At 42.3% G+C, this 19383-nt stretch overlaps 1 protein-coding gene across 4 annotated transcripts in view; it reads right to left on the bottom strand.

Annotated features, from left to right (window-relative positions):
- Positions 1–785: 785 nt before the first annotated feature.
- Positions 786–19383, bottom strand: part of CDC14A (cell division cycle 14A) — a 332599-nt gene continuing 314001 nt past the window's right edge. For all 4 annotated transcript variants that reach the window (XM_069232173.1, XM_069232175.1, XM_069232172.1 and 1 more), the window contains one exon: positions 786–2967. In XM_069232173.1, coding sequence (XP_069088274.1) covers positions 2938–2967 — 30 coding nt within the window. In that variant the 3' untranslated portion in view covers positions 786–2937. The remainder of the gene's footprint in view (positions 2968–19383) is intronic.

The following is a 19383-nucleotide window of genomic DNA, read 5'->3' as shown; positions in this document are numbered from 1 at the left end:
AAAAGAAACCCACCAATGAAAAGAAGGGTACAACAGCTAGGCAAAATAACTGGTGCATGTTATGTTATGTTATGTTATTTTTATTTGTACCGCGCACAGCTGCCCCAGCAAAGGGGCGTCCCGGCGCTTTGAGAAGGTAAACACAACACAGCACTAAAAGCGGGCAAAAGAAGACAAAACACAACAGATAAGCTTAGACAAATAAAAAGGTCTTAATAGCCCGCCTAAACTGAAGGAGCTCATCAATGGCCCGGATTTGTGGAGGAAGAGAATTCCACCAACTCGCTGCCAGGACTCGAAAAGAGCGGCCCCCAATTCTGCTCAGCTTAAAGCGCGGAACCACTGCTAAGTTCTGGCCTAACGATCTAAGAGTGCGAGAGGGAACATAAGGAATCAGCAATTTCTCCATGATTTGCGGGGAAGTACCCTTTAAGATTTTAAATGCAAAACAGAGAACCTTAAATCTAATCCTCTGCTGCACAGGGAGCCATGTGGCAGCATGAAGACGACATTTGGGAACTGGAAACCTGGGAAAGCAATTGGAGATGGAGGATCTGTGTGGTGGGGCAACATACAGACATTCAGGGTTGGATCTGTTTTTCTTCTTACTAGAACTTGGGCTTGGCAAAAGAGCCTCTGTGCCACAGCCTCATGACATTGCATGCTTGTAAAGGGGTGAGTGGATTTACCAACAGGTATATCATTTCAGAGTTATCTTTCAAAAGTCTTAACAGTTTAAGGGAAAATCCAAGTACTTTAAGTTTTAACAAAGAACAAAATACAGATCAACATAAAAAAAAATCTTTATTAGAGGTAGCATTATCTGTCCAGCAACCCTCTTAGAAACATGGTTAATTGTCTGTGTGTACAACACATACAGTATTTTCCAGACAGAACTTTTATACAATAATATTTTAATAGCTGCACTCAAATGATACGATAAGTAACAAACTAAATCATCCTCATCAGATAACACCAAAAAAAACAACCTGGTCTTTTCCTTCTTTGAATATAAATCAACAAAACCTCAATTATTACAAAGGTACAAGTGTCCTCGAGCTCACAGTGAGCACTATGTTTAACAAACTCAATATACCTATGTAATGGCCTTTCACAATAAGAGAAAGTTAGATAATTAGTGCTCAATGTGCATTTAATTTAAATCTGTTGTTCAAGCCCAAATAATAAAATGGTAAGTGAAAAGCTACTGTGCATTTTCATATTGCACAGAATGCACTTTGCAGAAATAGTTTAGTGCAACCTCCATATTTTGCTTTCGATATCTCAGGCATCTGTTCAAGGCGCGTGCACACACCCACGCGCACACACACCCACACAATGTACTTCTGTAGCTGCCATTCCAAAAATTGAAATTTAATTTTAAAAAAATCAATTCAAATGATGTAAGTGCATAATTTACAAAATATACATGATTTCCTTCCTTGTTATCAAGGGATGATATTTAGGATTTATGTTAAAAGCACTCAAAAAGGTCAGTGCATCCCTGAAAAATATTCCACCAACCAAAGAAATTCCACAAACCATTATTTAACTGTGTAACACATACCACATTATTTTGCTCTCAGATAGCATTTTTAGCAGACTGTTAAGAGTAAGAGACGTTCGCTGTCTGAGAACGTGACTGAAAGAGTAAAAACATTTCATATGAAATCCACTTGTAGGCGGAGATTTGCAACAAACCTTTTCTAATGTCTGTTAAAATTTTCCACAAACCAAGTTTGCCTTTTTTGGGGAAATAAAGAAAATCCACGCATCAATGATAGAAAAGTATGCCTGCTAGCGCCCAGATGCTTTATTGAGCCAGAACAAAAAAATGTATTACTTCTAAAGGTATTCATTATTGCACCCATAATATCGTGAGTGTTCAAATGTATCATGTCAAAATCTGATTCCCTACATCTAGGTGCATTTTGGAGGCTATGATGCATATTGCAACATTATTAAAAAAGAGAAAAACAACCTTGCAGGATGGATTATTTTAAAAAAAGTAACCAGGTCGTTTTGCAATGTCTACAAAAAAGGGAAAAATAGTGAAAGAGCTATATTGGTTTTACATTGCTTAGCAAACCGTGAATAATTAGTTTGAATTCCAAAAGGACAAAAAAATTCAACAGTACAGGAGCCTGTGCTATAGAGTTAGACCCTTAAAATGGTAAAGTAAACATTTAAAAATTACAACATCCATTTCAAAGGATGCTAAAGAACCTCTCATTTAAAAAAATGCTTCATTTAACCAGCATTCTAAATGTCTTGCTGACTTTCACTAGTATGTGGTCGCACATTTCTACCAAGTTACTTACAGTAGCAGAACAGATGGATTAAAACAAAAACTAATTTATCCAAAGCGGAAATTCTCCACAGATTAACCAGCAAAAATATGGTTCTGGAAGAAAGTTAATTCACAAACAATAGTTAAAATATCTATACGAAAAACAATCCCATTTTCATATTTTTGGTAGCAAAAAAACTAAAACATTTGAAAATTAAAATATATTCAAACTTTATACATCTGTGTGTATATATAGATATATATATTTAGGAATATCAAAATAGTATTTTTTTTTACTTGACAATACATACAGTTCATGAGACAACTATGTACAAATGATAATCATTTTCATTCAATTTGCTAGCAAAAACTCCCAAAAAATTATATTAAATTAAAATTAAATCCTGAACTGGTGTATAAAATAGTAGTGAATTCAGTGCACAGAGCTTATCTGTGTCTTTGCAGTAGTCAATTGATTAACATCTGGTTATTAAAGTTCCCTCCTTGATTTCTGAAAGTTTTTTTTATATGAAGGTAGGAGTCTCCACCCGAAGGGTAGATTCCTGCATGCTGCCCTGCTCCTCCACCTGAAGGGACTGTGGTAAGGAATCTAGGAGCCGAGTTGCTTTCATCGAAGTAGCAAGGCCTTAGTATTGAACATATTCAGACTGAAGGGACTGCAGAGAAGAGAAAAAGATCAGTCAAGTAAATCAACAATGAACATAATAAAATCTTGTAATCACCAAGTGAACAAACGTATGTTTGACACAAATATTGAAATAAAAGAAGAAGTTAGAGGGAAAGGAAAGATTTTGATAAATTGAAATGCCTATATGTTTTCATATGATGATTACGTTTAAGAAGGTGCATGGAAAATAAAGAGAAAAAATTGTGATGTACACAAACTGACATGCTATATAACCCTATTAAATGATTAATGGAATGTAACAAATATGAGTAAGAAGTTGCAATGTACATAAATTACTTCACTGTGGTGGGAAGCAAGTTATCACATACTTAAAAGACAATATAATGAATGAAATACCCACCAACGGTTTACATGGTGCAATTAAACAATGTATTTAAAATTGGGACACAAATCCATTACAGGGCTCCACAATACTAACAGCACACATCCACTCAGTCCATAAGCATTTTATCTACTGGCCTTCAGGTGGCTGGTTAGAGTCCACTCCTTTGGTTTTTTTTTTTCCCTCAGAAATACCACCAGCAAATACGCGGTCAAATAAGCCCAACTTCTTCTCGAATAAAAAATTAATTCTGCACTTCCAGTTACTTGGTATATTCTTTTTAAATGGTCCCAATTACATTCTTTAAGTTAGGCAAGAAAGGATAATGTTCTAAATGTTAGATGTCAAAAGACTGGTTTGCATCAGCTAGATCATTTAATATCCATGTTTGAATATCACTGAATACGAGATAAAAAGGATGTTTATGATACAGCATCCACTAAGCTCTTCATGGCTCCTACACTGAGGTATACATCTTACAAACAGTGGCTATGTATTTCATTTGTTATATTATTTCTGCAGTCAAGTGATAACATACTCCCCCCTACAGAGAAGTACATTTTGTATACAGCAGGTTAAAAATGTCCAGTTGGTTTGAGTGGTTTAGGCAGACACAGGCCTATCTGAAACAGCTTATTTTATCCTCTTAAAAAACCCATATGGTTGGACACAGGCACAGTCTAATGAGGGGGTATAAACTACTATATAAAAGCCCTTTGACATGAATTTGTATTGTCCTGCAAACAGAGAAACTTAAATACAGTTATTGAACGATGATGCAGCTGAAAAACGCAGTTTCATCCACATATTATAATTGAAAATTTATCTAAGTTAAAGAATTTGATTGTTGAACCATGTGAAAGGAAATACTAAAAGGACATCTTAGGGTACTAAAATAAATAGATGTTTTATGTACTTGGCAGCGCAACACAATCTTCTGAGTCATAAGAAAGCTGGACGACTGACTGTGAAACGTGTTAGCTGTAATTCTGAAGAAAAAAAAAGTCAAGAGTGTTCCCTCACCAACCATTTGAATACCAGAAGAGAAACACCCACACATGGTTATGGAATTCCTATATGTTTGATGTTAATACTGCGGAGCATGGAAATGGATCTGAGTACCAAGTGTCAATACTTTGTTTAAGTCTAACTTATAAACAGTGGGTGTGCATTTCATAGATTTTATTTTTCTGTAGTTACATGGTAACAGGCTCTTTACTACAGAGAAGTACTTCATGTACCCAGCATGTTCAAAAAGACACAAAGGGCTATCAAAATTAGTTTGGCCTCTTATTAAAACTAGCCAATAAGCAGTTTTAATGCTTGGCTATTGCTTAATGACTGGTGCTTTTACTTTTGAGATACTGAAGAAGCATTCTGGCATTTTATATTCTATCTGAGCAGTTAAAGAAGGGGAACCAAGTTCATGTCCAGCACTGACACAAAAACAGCAGTATGAAGCCCATTTTTGCCTGGGAAAAGAAGCTCCTCCAGGCTCAAATTTCATAGTAAGTAAAGAACAAACAAACCATGAGAAAAAACACCAAATTCAGAAGACAGTCGATTAATGTTGTAGTAGTACCCTTTCAAGGAATTCAGTTACTTGCAAAATGTCTTAAAATAATGTACCTAAAGAGTATTGGTAGGATAGTTATTTTGACAGATGGATTTGCAAATCGTGGCTGAAGATCAAATATGTAGGTCATGATTTGCTTGATAAAACACTGAACATTTTTTTAAATGCTAACTTTAAAATGACAAATAAAAGGCCAGAAAAGATATAGATTAAAACTTTGCCTCAAACTACACATCTGTTTCAGGGGAAAGAGTGAGGAATGTTTGCTTGGCATGGTGTTTTCATGTGGGGGATAGGATGTCACTTTCCTTTCAGGGCCACTCTAGAGATGGCTTTAGTCGTCTCTCCAGCCTCATGCAATATAAAAAAAAACTCAAATAAAAGTTACATATCTACAAAGAAGGGCTATGGGTCAGTCAGCCCTCCATCCACTGGGCTGTCCAACTGATCCACATGTTGCTTCCAATCAGCACAGTGTACAGCAAAGGTAAGTGGTCAACCTATTTAAACTGTCCCTTTTGCACTGCTAGTGATAGCTTAGATAGACATGTGCATAAAAAGTAGTGCACTCCAGAGCGTTTTTCTTTCTATTTTTATCCCTTCATTCTTTTAGCCGTTCTTGACTGTTTAAACTATGTCTTTGGATTACAATAATTCAAGCCCAATGAGGATGAACTTACCTGTAAATCCTAGTTCTCTTCCAGGGGAATCCTCAAAGTCATAAGCACTGAATATTCCTGCCCAAGTGCGGGGACCCCGGAGCATATATAAACACACATGTATATACCTTAAATGTATATGTAAGAGTAAACATCATGTCTAGATTTTTAGTACATATATATCATTTACATGTGTAAGCAATCATGCAGTCTATCTTCACAAACAAGCTATAAATCGCTTATTTTTGTAAAGTTTTTCTTTAATAAAACTCTTCAACTAGAGTTAACACTTTACTGCATTCAAAGAGAGCATAGAAAGTATTAGCAATCTCAAATAGAGAGAACAACTGCAGTGAAAATAAGCATTATTAGCCAATAGATTGCATTCCAATTAACATAGCAAAACCAATAAACTGGCACTGTGCCTTTAAGGCCCTGAGAACCTCCAGAACCATACCATGCCTCAGAGGTGAGAGTGAGGTGACAGTTAGGTCAGTACTTTTTTCGGTGATGAGAAGAGTAGGATAGAAGAGTAAACTGCTGAACCTCCAGAATGACATCTGGGGAGCGTTGCTTATGACTTTGATGAGGATTCCCCTGGAAGGGAACTAGGATTTACAGGTAAGTAACTTATCCTTCTCTTCCAGGGGATCCTCATCAATAGTCATAAGCACTGAACAGATTAGCAAGCCCATCCCACACCCCTGCGGATGAAGAGGTGGAAGCAGAAGCAGCTTACTCATTCTAATTAAATAAATTTCCTAAAGAAGCCTGACCCAGAGTGTCTGTCTTAGCATCTGACTCCAGACAGTAATGCCTTGAAAAAGTATGCACCAATCTCCATGTTGCCGCTTTGCATATCTCAGAGATAGGAACATTCTTCCGAAGGGCTGTTGTTGCCACCTTGTTTCTTGTCGAATGAGCTTTTGGTCTTGCAGTCAATTGTTTGTTAGCCAATTGGTAGATAAATACAATAAGGAGACTATCCACTTGGAAATATCTTGTTTTGAGGCAGCTAAGCCCGTTCTCATAGAGCCATAGTTTACAAACAATTGATCACACTGTCTTATTTCTTTAGTCTTATCCAGATACAATTTTAACACTCTTTTTAAATCTAAAGAATGTAAGGTTATTTCTGCTGGTGTAGCTGGTTTAGGAAAAAAGGTCAGAAGAGAGATGGTCTGATTAATATGAAAATCAGACACTACTTTAGGTAGGAAAGCCCAGATGGGTCCTTATTACCACCCTATTATGAAAAACTGTAGGTTCTTTGGAACAGAGAGCCTGAATTTTGCTGACTCTTCAGGCTGCCATAATGGCAACAAGAAAAGCTGTCTTCCATGTAAGATGTTGCAAAGACGCATTGTGTATGGGCTGAAAAAGGGGCCCCATGAGCTTGGACAAGACCAAATTCAATTCCCACGGAGGGGTAGGAGTACGAAATGGTGGGAAAACTTTCTTTAAGCCTTCTAGAAAATCTTTAAATACAGGCATCGTTAAAAATAATGCTTGAGGGTGATTTTCGATAAGCAGTAATGGCTGAAAGATGCTCCTTAATCGATGAAAGCTGCAAACCTGATTTTGCTAGGTGAAGGAGGTAGGGTAATATGACATCCTCCTGCCCTAGAATCAGATTGGAGCCATTATGGATACACCACATGTAGAATATTTTCCACTTGAATGAATAAGATCGCTGTGTTGAAGGTCTTTTAGACTCCTATAGGATGTTCATGCATTCCTGCGAGAGACCTAGAGGACCATGTTACAGGAACTCAGGAGCCATGCTGTCAAGCTCAGAGGGGGAAGGCTGGGATGAAAAACTTTCCCCTCTAGCTTGTGGGGATGATCCTGTCTGCACAGAAGCCCCCTGTGAGGTTTTTCTGATAGGTAGATGGGATCCGTGTACCACCACTGACTGGGCCATTCTGGGGCTATTAGTATCATTCTGGGTTTGGCCCTGTAGAATTTATTGATCACTGTGGGAATCAGGGGAATGGGTGGAAAAGCATAAAGAAATGTCTCTGACCAGTCTATCAATAGGGAATTCCCCTTTGTTCCTGGTCAGTAAAACCTAGATGCGAAGCTTGGGCATTTTTTGTTGTTTTCGTTGGCAAACAGGTCTACCTGAGGGTAACCCCATTCTTGAAAGATTTTTCTTACGACGTCGTCGTAAAGCACCCAGTTGTGTGTGTCCAAGAAGCTTCGGCTGAGAGAGTCCGCTTGTGTGTTCTGGACTCCCAGGAGGTAGATAGCTGTGATTGACAACCTTCTTGCTATTAGCCAATGCCAGATGGTCTGCGCCTCTCGAGACGGGGGGCGAGATCGTGTGCCCCCCTGCCTGTTCAAATAGTACATTGTGGTTGTGTTGTCTGTTTGGCCTAAGAGCTGTTCTCGATGGATGGCTAAAAAGACTTGAGGGCTAAAGGAACTGCTCGCAACTCTAGGAAGTTGATGTGGTATTGCTGCTCTTTGTCTGACCGCAGGCACTGAGCTTGAAGAGAGTTCAGGGCTGGGGAGCTCACATGAAGTGATGCATCCATTACAAGAGTTTGAGTAGGAATGTTCTGATGAAAAGGAACTCCGATTAACATATGCTGTGGGTCCACCACTGTAGTGAGTTCTTCGTTACTGATGACAGTCAATTTGATGTTCCATTTGCCTGCAAATTGACCCCCCTGATCCTCCAGATTCTCTTGGAGAGGTCTCATGCGTAACCTGGTGTTCGGAACAATCAAAATGCACGAGGCCATGGAACCCAGGAGTGAGGGTATTTGTCTGGCCGTTGGTTGCAGAGTGTGAAGGATACTGTGACACTTCTGTGCTATTGATAACAGTCTCTCCTCCAAAGGATACACTTTTGCGAGGTTTGTATCCAATGTTGCTCCTAAGTAGTGAAGCCTCTGGGTTGGAGTCGGTACTGATTTTTGTAGATTAACTTGAAGACAGATTCCTGAAAGTGTTCAAGCTGATTTTTAGATGTTGCGTGGTCTGAACTGAAGAGCTGCTTTTCAGTAGCCAATCGTCGAGGTACGTGTAAATGAAAATCTTTTTTCCTCCTCAGGTGTGCTGCTACTACTGTTACACACTTGGAAAACGTGCGAGGAGCGGACTTTAGGCCAAAGGGTAGTACTCTGTACAGGTAATGATTGGATGCAGTGACAAAGGGTAGGAATTTCTGGTGGTCCTCTGCCACTGGGATGTGAAAGTAGGCATCCTGAAGATCTATGGAGCACATACAGTCCTGCCTGATGGAGTTGTGGGTAGATTTGATGGAGGGCCAGCATTTTGAATTTTTCTTTGCAAATGTACTTGTTGAGATGTCTCAGACCTAAGATGGGTCTGAAGTCTTTGTTTGGGCCTTTTTTCCCGCACCAGAAAATAGCAGGAGTACACCCCTTTTCCTCTCTGCAAAGGTGGTACTACTTCGATAGCTCTTTCGTAGCAGAGTAAGAACTTTGTTTTGCAGAAGTTGTTGATGACAAAAGGTTTTTGTGGGTCGCACTGAAGGAGGTGAAGATTTGAAAAGTAGAGAATACCCATTTTCAACAACATTTAGAACCCATTTGTCTTTGGTTATAGAGCGCCACTCGCGTATGTGATTGGTAATACTTTCCCCCACTGGAGTGGGTGCCAGGATTAAGGGAAGCCACTCCTCATTGTTTTCCTGATGTCTTTGACGTAGACTGATTTTTTTTCTACTTGTTCCTCGTTCCCTTGTTTGTTTTTGAGACTGATAGAAGGGTCTTCCTTGCCTTTGTTGCTGTCTTGGGGCCCAGTGAGGGAAATGAACCATCTGTTGATATGGGTGCCTGTTGTAAGGCCTGAAACTTCTGTGGTATTCTTTGCGCTTTTTCACACCTACGGCTTTGAGTGTATCTAGTTCAGACCTCATCTTGGCCATCTCTTCGTCTGTGTGGGCCCCAAATTGAGAATTGCTGGTGAATGGTAGGTTCATAATGTGATGTGCTTCCGGCTTGAGGATTGTTAAGCGGGACCAAGATGATCTTCTGGTGCATATACCATGAGCATACCCATGTGCCGCTAGATCTGAGCCGTCCGCAGCCACGCGGACGGCTACTAGGCCTTCTTGTAGGATTTCTTGGAAATCATGTCTGTCCTCTTTGGGTAGTTTGTGGGATTCCTTATCCCGATTTGTCAGAGATCTGTCACATCTCCAAAGAAGCACAGGTGCACTAGACATTTTCATAAAGGAAGCAGAGGTTCCACACATTTTTCTTCCCAATGAGTCTAGATGTTTGCTTTCTTTATCTGGAGGTACTGTTGATGAGGACGCAACTGAATATGTTTTTATAGCTGCAGCAAGAATGATAGAGTATGGAGGATGATCAGAGCTGAGAAACAAAGGGTCCTGTTCTGGGGCTCTATATTTCTTTAGGATTCTTGACGGTGCTGCAGGTAAAACCGCTGGTGTGAGGAACATATTCATTGCTGGTTGTAAAAGTCCTGGAACCAGAGGAAGGAGTTGTCTTGAAGAGCGATGGTGCAGCATGTATAATATTACTGAGGAAGATGCTGTGTGTTTAGGGATAGCTAGGTTAGGTTTGTGGCCTCCTCTGACCAACACTTCATTGAAGGTGGTAATGTCGTCTACTGGGGAAACCCTTGCTGGAGAACTATCCATTACAATAGGCAAATAGTTTTTAACAGACGACCAAGAAGCAGAAGACTAAGAAGGTGACCTATGTCTTTGGTGATGAGATCAAGAGCTTCAAGATCTCCTCGAAGGAGAAGGTGATCTTCCTCTGGATGTTTGGGGCGTTGTACTTCGTGAGCGAGGAGTTGTAGGTCTTTTTTGTGGTGCTGAGTGACCTACTGGAGTCTGTGCTGCTGCCATCCTGGTTTGAGGAGTCCGTGATTGTGTCCTTGGAAAGGATCTGTTGCGCCACTGTGGCGCATCCCAGCCGAACCGCGGGGGGAGCCCTGCGGCCGGGCAAGCCGCGGTACGGGTCAAGGGTCCGGCCGCACGCTGTTATTGAAGCGCGGCGGGCCCAGAGACCCAGAATTGGGTTGCGGTCCTCGCCACGCGATGCAAACACTGTTCTAGGGTGTCTGGGCCTCCCCCCCCTTGCATTACTCACCTGCCACACGCCTTCAGGGCCTTCCTCTTCCACATGCAGGGTTTTAAAGGATGCCTTCTCCTTCCCAGCATGCTGTGCACTTCCCTTCTTTCCTGCATGCATCTGTTCCTTTTGTACAGGGGTATATTTTCTATCTCTAGCTACGGCTCCTTCCCAAGCCAAGATGGTGGGGTTACTTCTTCCGGTTTATCACTTCCTGTCTAGGGGTATACAAGGGGAATCCTTTCTTCTTCTCATTGCGTTGCAACACTTCAGCGGTGGTGGTCACGCTCAGGCTGGTTTTCGTTTAAGACGCCAGTCGTTCTTGTTCTGTTTTCAGTCTTGCAGATTTCCAGGATCCTGAGTTCTAATCCTTGTGTCCCCCTTCTGTTTCAGGGAGTTCCTGTTGGAGGTTTTTCCCCCCTTGGGGTTTTTCCTCTGGGACTCCTTCTGGAGGGCACGGACTGTAGTGGCTTACAATTGTCAACAGCACAGCGGCTACCGGAAGGGGTTGCCCCTACCTCGGCCAGAGCAGGACTTGCAGGAACCGGGGCCGCTCACCATCCCTCTCCAGTATCGACAGAGAGCCCAGGGTGAATCGTGACAGATTGCAACGCCCAAAACTCCAGTCACTGACCGGAACCATCGAGAATACCGTGATGAGTACAGAACCAACAAGTCAAACCTTGCTCCTGACTATCCAACAACAGGCCCAAGAACTCCAACAGCTACGTACCGAAAATACGGCTTTCCGACAAGCCTTATCCTCTAGAGCCACAGATGTTCCTACTGTCTCTGCAACCACACCTCGCTTCTCTGGGGACCCTAACAAATTGCTAGAGTTCCTGGATGCCTTGACAGCCTATTTCGCATTCTGTCCTTCACAGTTCATGCAAGACAAGACTAAGGTTGGATATTTGATCAGTGCTCTATCTGGCCCAGCCTTGGCCTGGGCAACCCCTTTGGTGACAGGCAACGACCCCAGACTGTCTAATTATTCAAGCTTTGTCGCTGCCTTTAAACAAATGTTTGAGCGTCCTGGACTGGAGTCTTCAGCAGAAGAAGCTCTATGCAATATTCAACAAGGAAGTCCGGACGTCCTACAATACATCACACGATTCAGACAGTTGGCAGCTGAAACTTCTTGGGTGGAGCGTACTTTGGTGACCCTGTTTCGCAGGGGTCTCAGGGATGACATCAAAGACGAACTAGTGCACTCCGCCAGAGTTGAAAACCTCAAGGGTTTCATGGATCTGACCCTTGCAATAGAATATCGTCTAAATGAGCGAAGGGTTGAGAAGAAAAAGAGTTGTATACCATCACACTCGATGACGTCCCACGCCCTTCCTCATCGCTCCGAGGAGACTTGTTCTGAACCTAAAGGTACTACTGATGAAGAGCCTATGCAAATTGACATGGCACGAGGGCCATTATCAACTAGTGAGCGGGAAAACAGGTGAAGAAAAGGACTTTGCATTTATTGTGGTGCTGCTGGTCATCTACTTCATACCTGTCCCGTCCGTCCAGCCAAGCCCTTGGGAAACGCCAACTCCCGTCCTCTGTGAGAAGGGTGAGGACGGGATATTCCGAGATACCTTCCATCTGTTCAAGGGAAGAAATAACTACTCTTTTCCTCTTACCTGTTACCTTACACTTAACAGACGGCCGTGAAGAAAGAGCAGTGGCCTTGCTGGATTGTGGAGCCAGTGGTATCTATCTAGACAAGACCTGGGCCTTGGAAATACAGATTCTGCAAATATCTAAGGAAGTACAAGAACAAGTCTACACAGTGGATGGTTCACTCCTAGCCTCGGGACCTGTCCGGCATACCACTCCTACCTTATGTCTGCAGTTCGGGAAACATCAAGAAAACATTTCCTTCGACTTAATATCCTCACCGCATCACGTAATGATCCTGGGGATTCCATGGCTAACTCGGCATAATCCCTACATTAATTGGGAAACTAGAACCATTTCTCTTTCCTCCCACTTTTGCCAACACCATTGTTATTTAGCAGGAAACTATTGGTCCCCGAAGAGTCTCTTATTCACACCACCTAAGGTGGGATGTTCCATTAACGTCCTACAAGGAGTACCCAGACATTATCTAGAATATGCCGATGTATTCCAGAAACCAGAAAGACCAGAACTGCCACCCCATAGAGAATATGATTGCGCCATTCCTTTGGAACCAGATGCCGTGGTTCCTTTTGGGCGAATGTATTCTCTAACCGAGCCTGAGAAAAAGAGCCTCAAGGAATATCTAGAGAAAAATGTACAAAGTGGTTTGATTGCCCCTTCCTCTTCACCTGCAGGGGCTCCTCTCTTTTTCGTACCAAAAATGACGAAAGACTTGCGTCCTTGCATAGACTTTAGAGGATTAAATAAAATTACTACTAAGGATCGCTACCCTCTGCCTCTTATTAAGGACATCTTAGAAGCCGTCAGGGAGGCTAAGAAATTCACCAAATTAGATCTTAGAGGAGCATACCATCTTTTAAGGATAAAGGAAGGTGATGAATGGAAGACCGCCTTCAGAACACCTTTCAGCCATTATGAATATTGGGTGATGCCTTTTGGACTAACCAATGCTCCCTCCCATCTTTCAAAGATTCATGGACGCTATTTTTCCTGATCTTCTACACCAGACTGTGGTCGTCTATCTGGATGACATTCTAATATTCTCTGTTCACCCAGAACAACACACTAAACATGTACTCCAAGTATTGGAAAGACTTAGACAACATCATCTATTCTGCAAGCCAGAAAAATGCGAATTTGACCAAGCTGAGGTAAAATACTTGGGGTATTGCATCAACCAAGTAGGTGTTGCCATGGATTCAGATAAGATTCAAGCCATTCTGGTTTGGCCATCCCCCTCTTCCATCAAGGAAACTCCTGTGTTTTTTGGGATTGGCCAATTTTTATCGACAGTTTATAGCTGACTTTGCCCAGAGAACAGTTATATTACACAAACCCTTAGGAAGGACAATCTAAGGAAGGGTTTTTGTTGGACCCAAGATGCCGAGTTTGCCTTTCAAGAGCTAAAGAAGGCTTCATTCAAGCCCCCATTCTACGGCATCCAGACACCACCAAACAGTTAATCGTTGTCACGGACGCCTCCGAAGGAGCAATCGGGGCTGCCTTGCTACAAAAACAAGATGATGGGCTAGAGCATCCTGCATTCTATCTCTCACACATACTATCCGATTCCGAACGTAACTATTCGGTGTTAGAACGAGAACTACTCGCCTTGAAGACAGCTTGCACGGAATGGAGACACTTTCTTATGGGATCGAAAGAACCTTTTGAGGCACGGACAGATCACCAGAATTTACAGTGTTTGAGAAACTTTCAGTGCCAAAATAGTCGGCAGGCTCGATGGGCTTTCTTTTTTAGTCAATATGATTTTTACATCACATATATCCCTGGTTCTCAGAATATCTTGGCAGATGCCCTGTCCCGTCGCTACCCTGAGTGCAGCGATTCTCCTGTACAAAACCTATTTGAAAATAATAAGATCATTGGCCTAGTAAAGACATTCCTAGACAAGGTTAAGACTGAATATTCCAACCTTGAAATATCTGAAATGAACAATTTACGACGCAGCTTCATAAAGACCAGGAATACTATTATTACAAAAAAGCCCTGTTTCTACCTACTAAGATAGTCCAGACAGAAGCCCTACGTATGTGCCACGACTGCCCCATCGCAGGTCATCGCGGAATGAAGGTTACCCAAGAGCTCCTGCTTCGCTCTTTCTGGTGGCCCACAATCAAAGCAGATACTGAGGGCTATGTGTCCTCTTGTCCCATCTGTGCACAATCCAAGACACCTCGTAATAAACCAGTAGGATTATTCCGTCCGGTACCTGTTCCACCAGGTCCGTGGCACACTATATCCACTGATTTTCTGTGCTCTTTGCCTTCTTTGGTTGGGAATCGGGTAATAATGGTAACGATTGATTCCTTCACAAATATGGCACATTTCACGGCATTAAGAAAACTATCTACGGCTAAGGAACTAAGCCAAATCTTTATCCAGGAGATCTTTCGGCTTCATGGCCTATCACAAGTCATTATCTCAGATCGGGGTGCCCAATACATCTCCCGATTTTGGAGACAATTTTGTAAGACACTAAGAATAGAGGTGGCCTTATCATCAGGTTTCCATCCCCAAACGAATGGACAGACAGAACGGCTGAATCAAGGCCTTGAACAATATTTACGTAGCTTCTGTAATGCTATGCAGAGTAACTGGTCTACGTATCTACCACTTGCAGAATTCTCCTACAACAATTCAGTACACAGTGCCTTGAAAGTCTCCCCTTTCTATTGTTCTTATGGATTCCATCCAAAGGCCTTCCCTATTCCTCTGAAAGAAACCTCCAATCTTCCTGCCATTACCTCATATGTCCGCAACTACGGGATATCCAACCTGTCATACATTCAAATCTTTTAGCCACTAAAACATGCATGAAAAGGATGGCTGATAAGAAACGTTGTGAGGCCCCGCGTTATCAGATCCACAATAAGGTCTGGCTTTCCTCTAAATTCTTACCTCTCCGACTAACCCAAAATAAATTTAAACCTCGATATTATGGTCCATTCCTGATTCTTCAGAAAATCAATCCTGTGTCTGTTCGTCTTCGCTTTCCTCTGACTTGGAAAATACAACCTGTATTAGATGTCTCACAACTCAAACCCTACATCCCTGATCCTTTTCACAGACAATTCACCTGTTCTCCTCCTCAATTGATTGATAACGTGCCTGAATACAAGGTCCAGGAAATCTGTGATTCTCGGGTCTTCCGTGGTCGTCTCCGATACCTCATTCATTGGAAGGGCTACCCTATCAGTGAATGCTCCTGGGAAGACGCACCTTCTGTTTATGCCCCTCTTTTGATCCGTCGTTTTTTCTGTCTTTTCCCTCACAAACCTGGGGTCTCGGGGGGGGGAGGGACGGGGGGGGACACCCACTGTTGCACCGCTGCGGCGCATCCCGGCTGAACCGCGGGGGGAGTCGCGGCGGCCCGCGGGGGAAGCCACAGTCCGGGTCAAGGGTTGCGGTGTCCGCGGCAGGCATTTTCTACGGCCGCGCCCCGTTATTGAAGCGCGGCGGGGCCAGAGACCCAGAATTGGGTTGCGGTCCTCGCCACGCTCGGCGCGCAATGCAAACACTGTTCTAGGGTGTCTGGGCCTCCCCCCTAGCATTACTCAGCAGCCACACGCCTTCAGGGCCTTCCTCTTCCACATGCAGGGTTTTAAAGCATGCCTTCTCCTTCCCAACATGCTGTGCACTTTCCTTCTTTCCTGCATGCATCTGTTCCTTTTGTACAGGGGTATATTTTCTATCTCTAGCTATGGCTCCTTCCCAAGCCAAGATGGTGGTGTTACTTCTTCCTGTTTATCACTTCCAGTCTAGGGGTATGTAAGGGGAATCCTTTCTTCTTCTCATTGCGTTGTAACACTTCAGCGGTGGTGGTCACACTCCGGCTGGTTTTCGTTTGAGACGCCAGTCATTCTTGTTCTGTCTTCAGTCTTCCAGATTTCCAGGATCCTGAACTCTAATCCTTGTGTCCTCCTTCTGTTTCAGGGAGTTCCTGTTGGAGGTTTTTTCCCCCTTGGGGTTTTTCCTCTGGGACTCCTTCTGGAGGGCACGGACTGTAGTGGCTTACTATTGTCAACAGCACCGTGGCTACCGGAAGGGGTCGCCCCTACCTCGGCCAGAGCAGGACTTGCAGGAACCGGGGCCGCTCACCATCCCATCCCTCTCCAGTATCGACGGTAAGCCCAGGGTGAATCGTGACAGGATCTTGAAGGAGAGTACATCTGAGAGTATTGCGAGTCTGGAGACTGATAACCTGGGCCCTAGTCAAGACTCTCCAGCCATCTTGGTGACAGATTAATAGGTGAGACCTGACTTCTTGAATGAGAGGAGGCTCTTGAGGATGCCGAAGAAGATCTAATTGGTTTAGTTGTTGCAGGATCATGTCTTTGAGCCATTGACATTGTTAAAGAACCAGTAGTTGAAGTTGTCTTTGCCGGTGAAGAATGTGTCAACGTCGAACAACGTTGCGGGGAACATGAACGGTTTTGTTACAACCTCAGTTTGTTTTGGCATTGATGGAGCAAGTGAGGAATGTCTTGATGTTGACCAATGATGTACTGTCAGCGGGGAATGGCTATATCTCAACGTCAAATGTCTTGATGTCGATTGAGATGCAGCAGGTGGAGTATGTCTCAATGTTGAGAGGCGTCTGGTTGCCGTCGATGGAGAAACAGATCTGTGCCTAGACGTCTATGTTTGCTGACCTGCTGTTAACGTTGTGGCCTTTGGCGTTGTGTTGTCTAGATGCCAATGGGTCATGGTGCACCCTCGACAGCGTAGCAACATGACAGTGATGGCTTGACATTGAGCGGTGAGTGCCCGTTGCCAGCGACTTTTCTTTAGATGTCGACTGTGTGGTTGCCGTTGTGGCTTTTGACATTAAGTCCCTTGACATTGTGTGTTTTGTCATTGACGGAGGCGTGCTTCTCGGTTGGCGAAGATGAGGCGACATTGATGGAGCTGTTGCTGATGACTGAGAACAACTAGGAATTTTCCTACCTGCTGAGGTAGATCTTGCTTGCCATTTTTCCATTGTACCTCTTTCTCCAGATACTTTGTGAAGAGAGGTGGATGTTTTCTCCCTCTCTTGTAAGCCATAAAAACAAATCCTTTCTCTGTCCTTCAAAGTTCTTTTTTTCTTTTTGAAAGCTTCTGACAGTGATTGCAGGTGTCAGGACAGTGACTTTTAGGCAGACACACTATGCAGACTGAGTGTGCATCAGTCTGAGCCTTCTTTTTTGCCACAAGCAGGGCTTCTGACAAAAGTGAAGGCATTGTGATGGAAAAAATAGTATTTCACTCAGAAAGTGAAAAATAGTTAAGTAATCTTGAAACGTTTGGACTAAACCAAGATTTGCTGGTAATAAAACTCTGAAAATGAGAGCTCAATGCTGCAGGATCCTAACAGAAGGAGCCGGAAAAAAGAACTGACCCAACTGTGGCCCAAAAGTCATCTCACTCTCACCTCTGAGCCATGGTGGGATACTGGAGGCTCTCAGGGCCTTAAAGGCACGGTGCCAGCTTTTTGGTTCTGCTATGTTAATTGGGATGCAGTCTATTGGCTAATAATGTCTTTGTATTTTTACTGCAGTTTTTCTCTCTATATGAGATTGCTAATACTTTCTATGCTCTCTTCCATGATGGCAGAAAGGTGTTAACTCTAGCTGAAGAGTTTTATAAAAGAAAAACTTTACAAAAATAAGACATTTTTAGCATGTTTGTCAAGGTAGACTGCATGATTGCTTACACGTGTATATGATATATATGTACTAAGATTCTACACACAATGTTTACTCTTACATATACATTTAAGGTATATACATATGTGTTTATATATGCTCCGGGGTCCCCACACATAGGCGGGAATATTCATTGCTTAGGACTATTGATGAGTAACCCCTGGAAGAGAATAACAGGAATCATATTTTCTGTTATACAAATTACGGGCATCTATTTTATTTCTATTACATAAAGTGCTTAGGATGTTACTACCCCTTCTTCTGCAATAACATATACCTTTGATTGCCCAAGTAATCATTCTAAGTCAGTTTGATTAAGTGAACTCTTTTTTTCTCCAGGTTTTCCAGGCATTTTGAATAAATGCCTCCCTTGTATACAAAATGCTGCATCTCGCCAGCCCACCTCACTTCCGCTTGTCTAATCGGCCTCCTCTGTGTTAAAAAAACAAATCTAAACGTATCCTCTTTAAATCTTTTTGTAGTGTTAATAGGGCCTTCCATAGGGTTGGTCGTGTGCACCTGCAGAATAGGAGTACTACCTACTGCCCTGGTCGCCATTTGTAATCTGCATGCAAGATCCGTTGGCTTTGCCCATGCTTATTTTTCAGAGAGATCATTGCAAGAGTTAATCAGCAAAGTGTTGCTTAACACCGACTGCTGCTTGGTCTATATTTGGATGATCTCTCTAAAAGATGTTGGTCCACCTTGCTCAAGCAGGCCCACTAATGTAGAAGCATGTCACATCAAAGTTGTAACAGTCATCCAATTATGCACTGCTGTAATGCATCACCACAAAGCCCCACAGCCCATAAAATGTTTACTTATCAGGATATAGTTTCCCAGTCTGAACACCTGAAGATATGTCTCTGAGAAATAAATATATATATATATACACACACACACGGATTCTGTAATACCTTTATATTCGGCTGTCTCTAATTTCTTTATAATAAGCGACCAGTGACTTACTCAGTAGTTGATAATATAGAAAAGACATCAGAACATGTACATTATAGATTAAACCAGTTAAAATCTGATGTCACAATGCCACCTACCAGAGCCAGCAGCCAAGATAAAAGGCAGGCTTAAGGTCACGGACTATAACTCAAGCAGCTATTTAAAGCAACAGAAATGAAAAGCTGCTTTTCTTTCTTCTGCTCTATTTTCAAGCTTAAAATAATGAGCAGAGAGAACATGGTTACTTTTTGTATTCTTTACTTAGATAATTAGAACAAAAGCTAGAATTGTCCTCCATGTTTCTATACTAACTAAGCTAATGCAGATATTTTATTTTAAAAAATGACTTGCATTAAACTGTGCCTAATATAAGGTTTGCAACAATTATATAATATGTTTTTGATGTGCCTAGTTGTGCACTAGAGTTTTTTTTTTTATTCATG

The sequence above is a fragment of the Pleurodeles waltl genome, chromosome 4_2 (genome assembly GCF_031143425.1).
Source record: "Pleurodeles waltl isolate 20211129_DDA chromosome 4_2, aPleWal1.hap1.20221129, whole genome shotgun sequence".
NCBI lineage: Eukaryota > Metazoa > Chordata > Amphibia > Caudata > Salamandridae > Pleurodeles > Pleurodeles waltl.
Note: the sequence above shows the minus strand (reverse complement) of the source record. Positions and strands in the feature narration are given on the sequence as shown.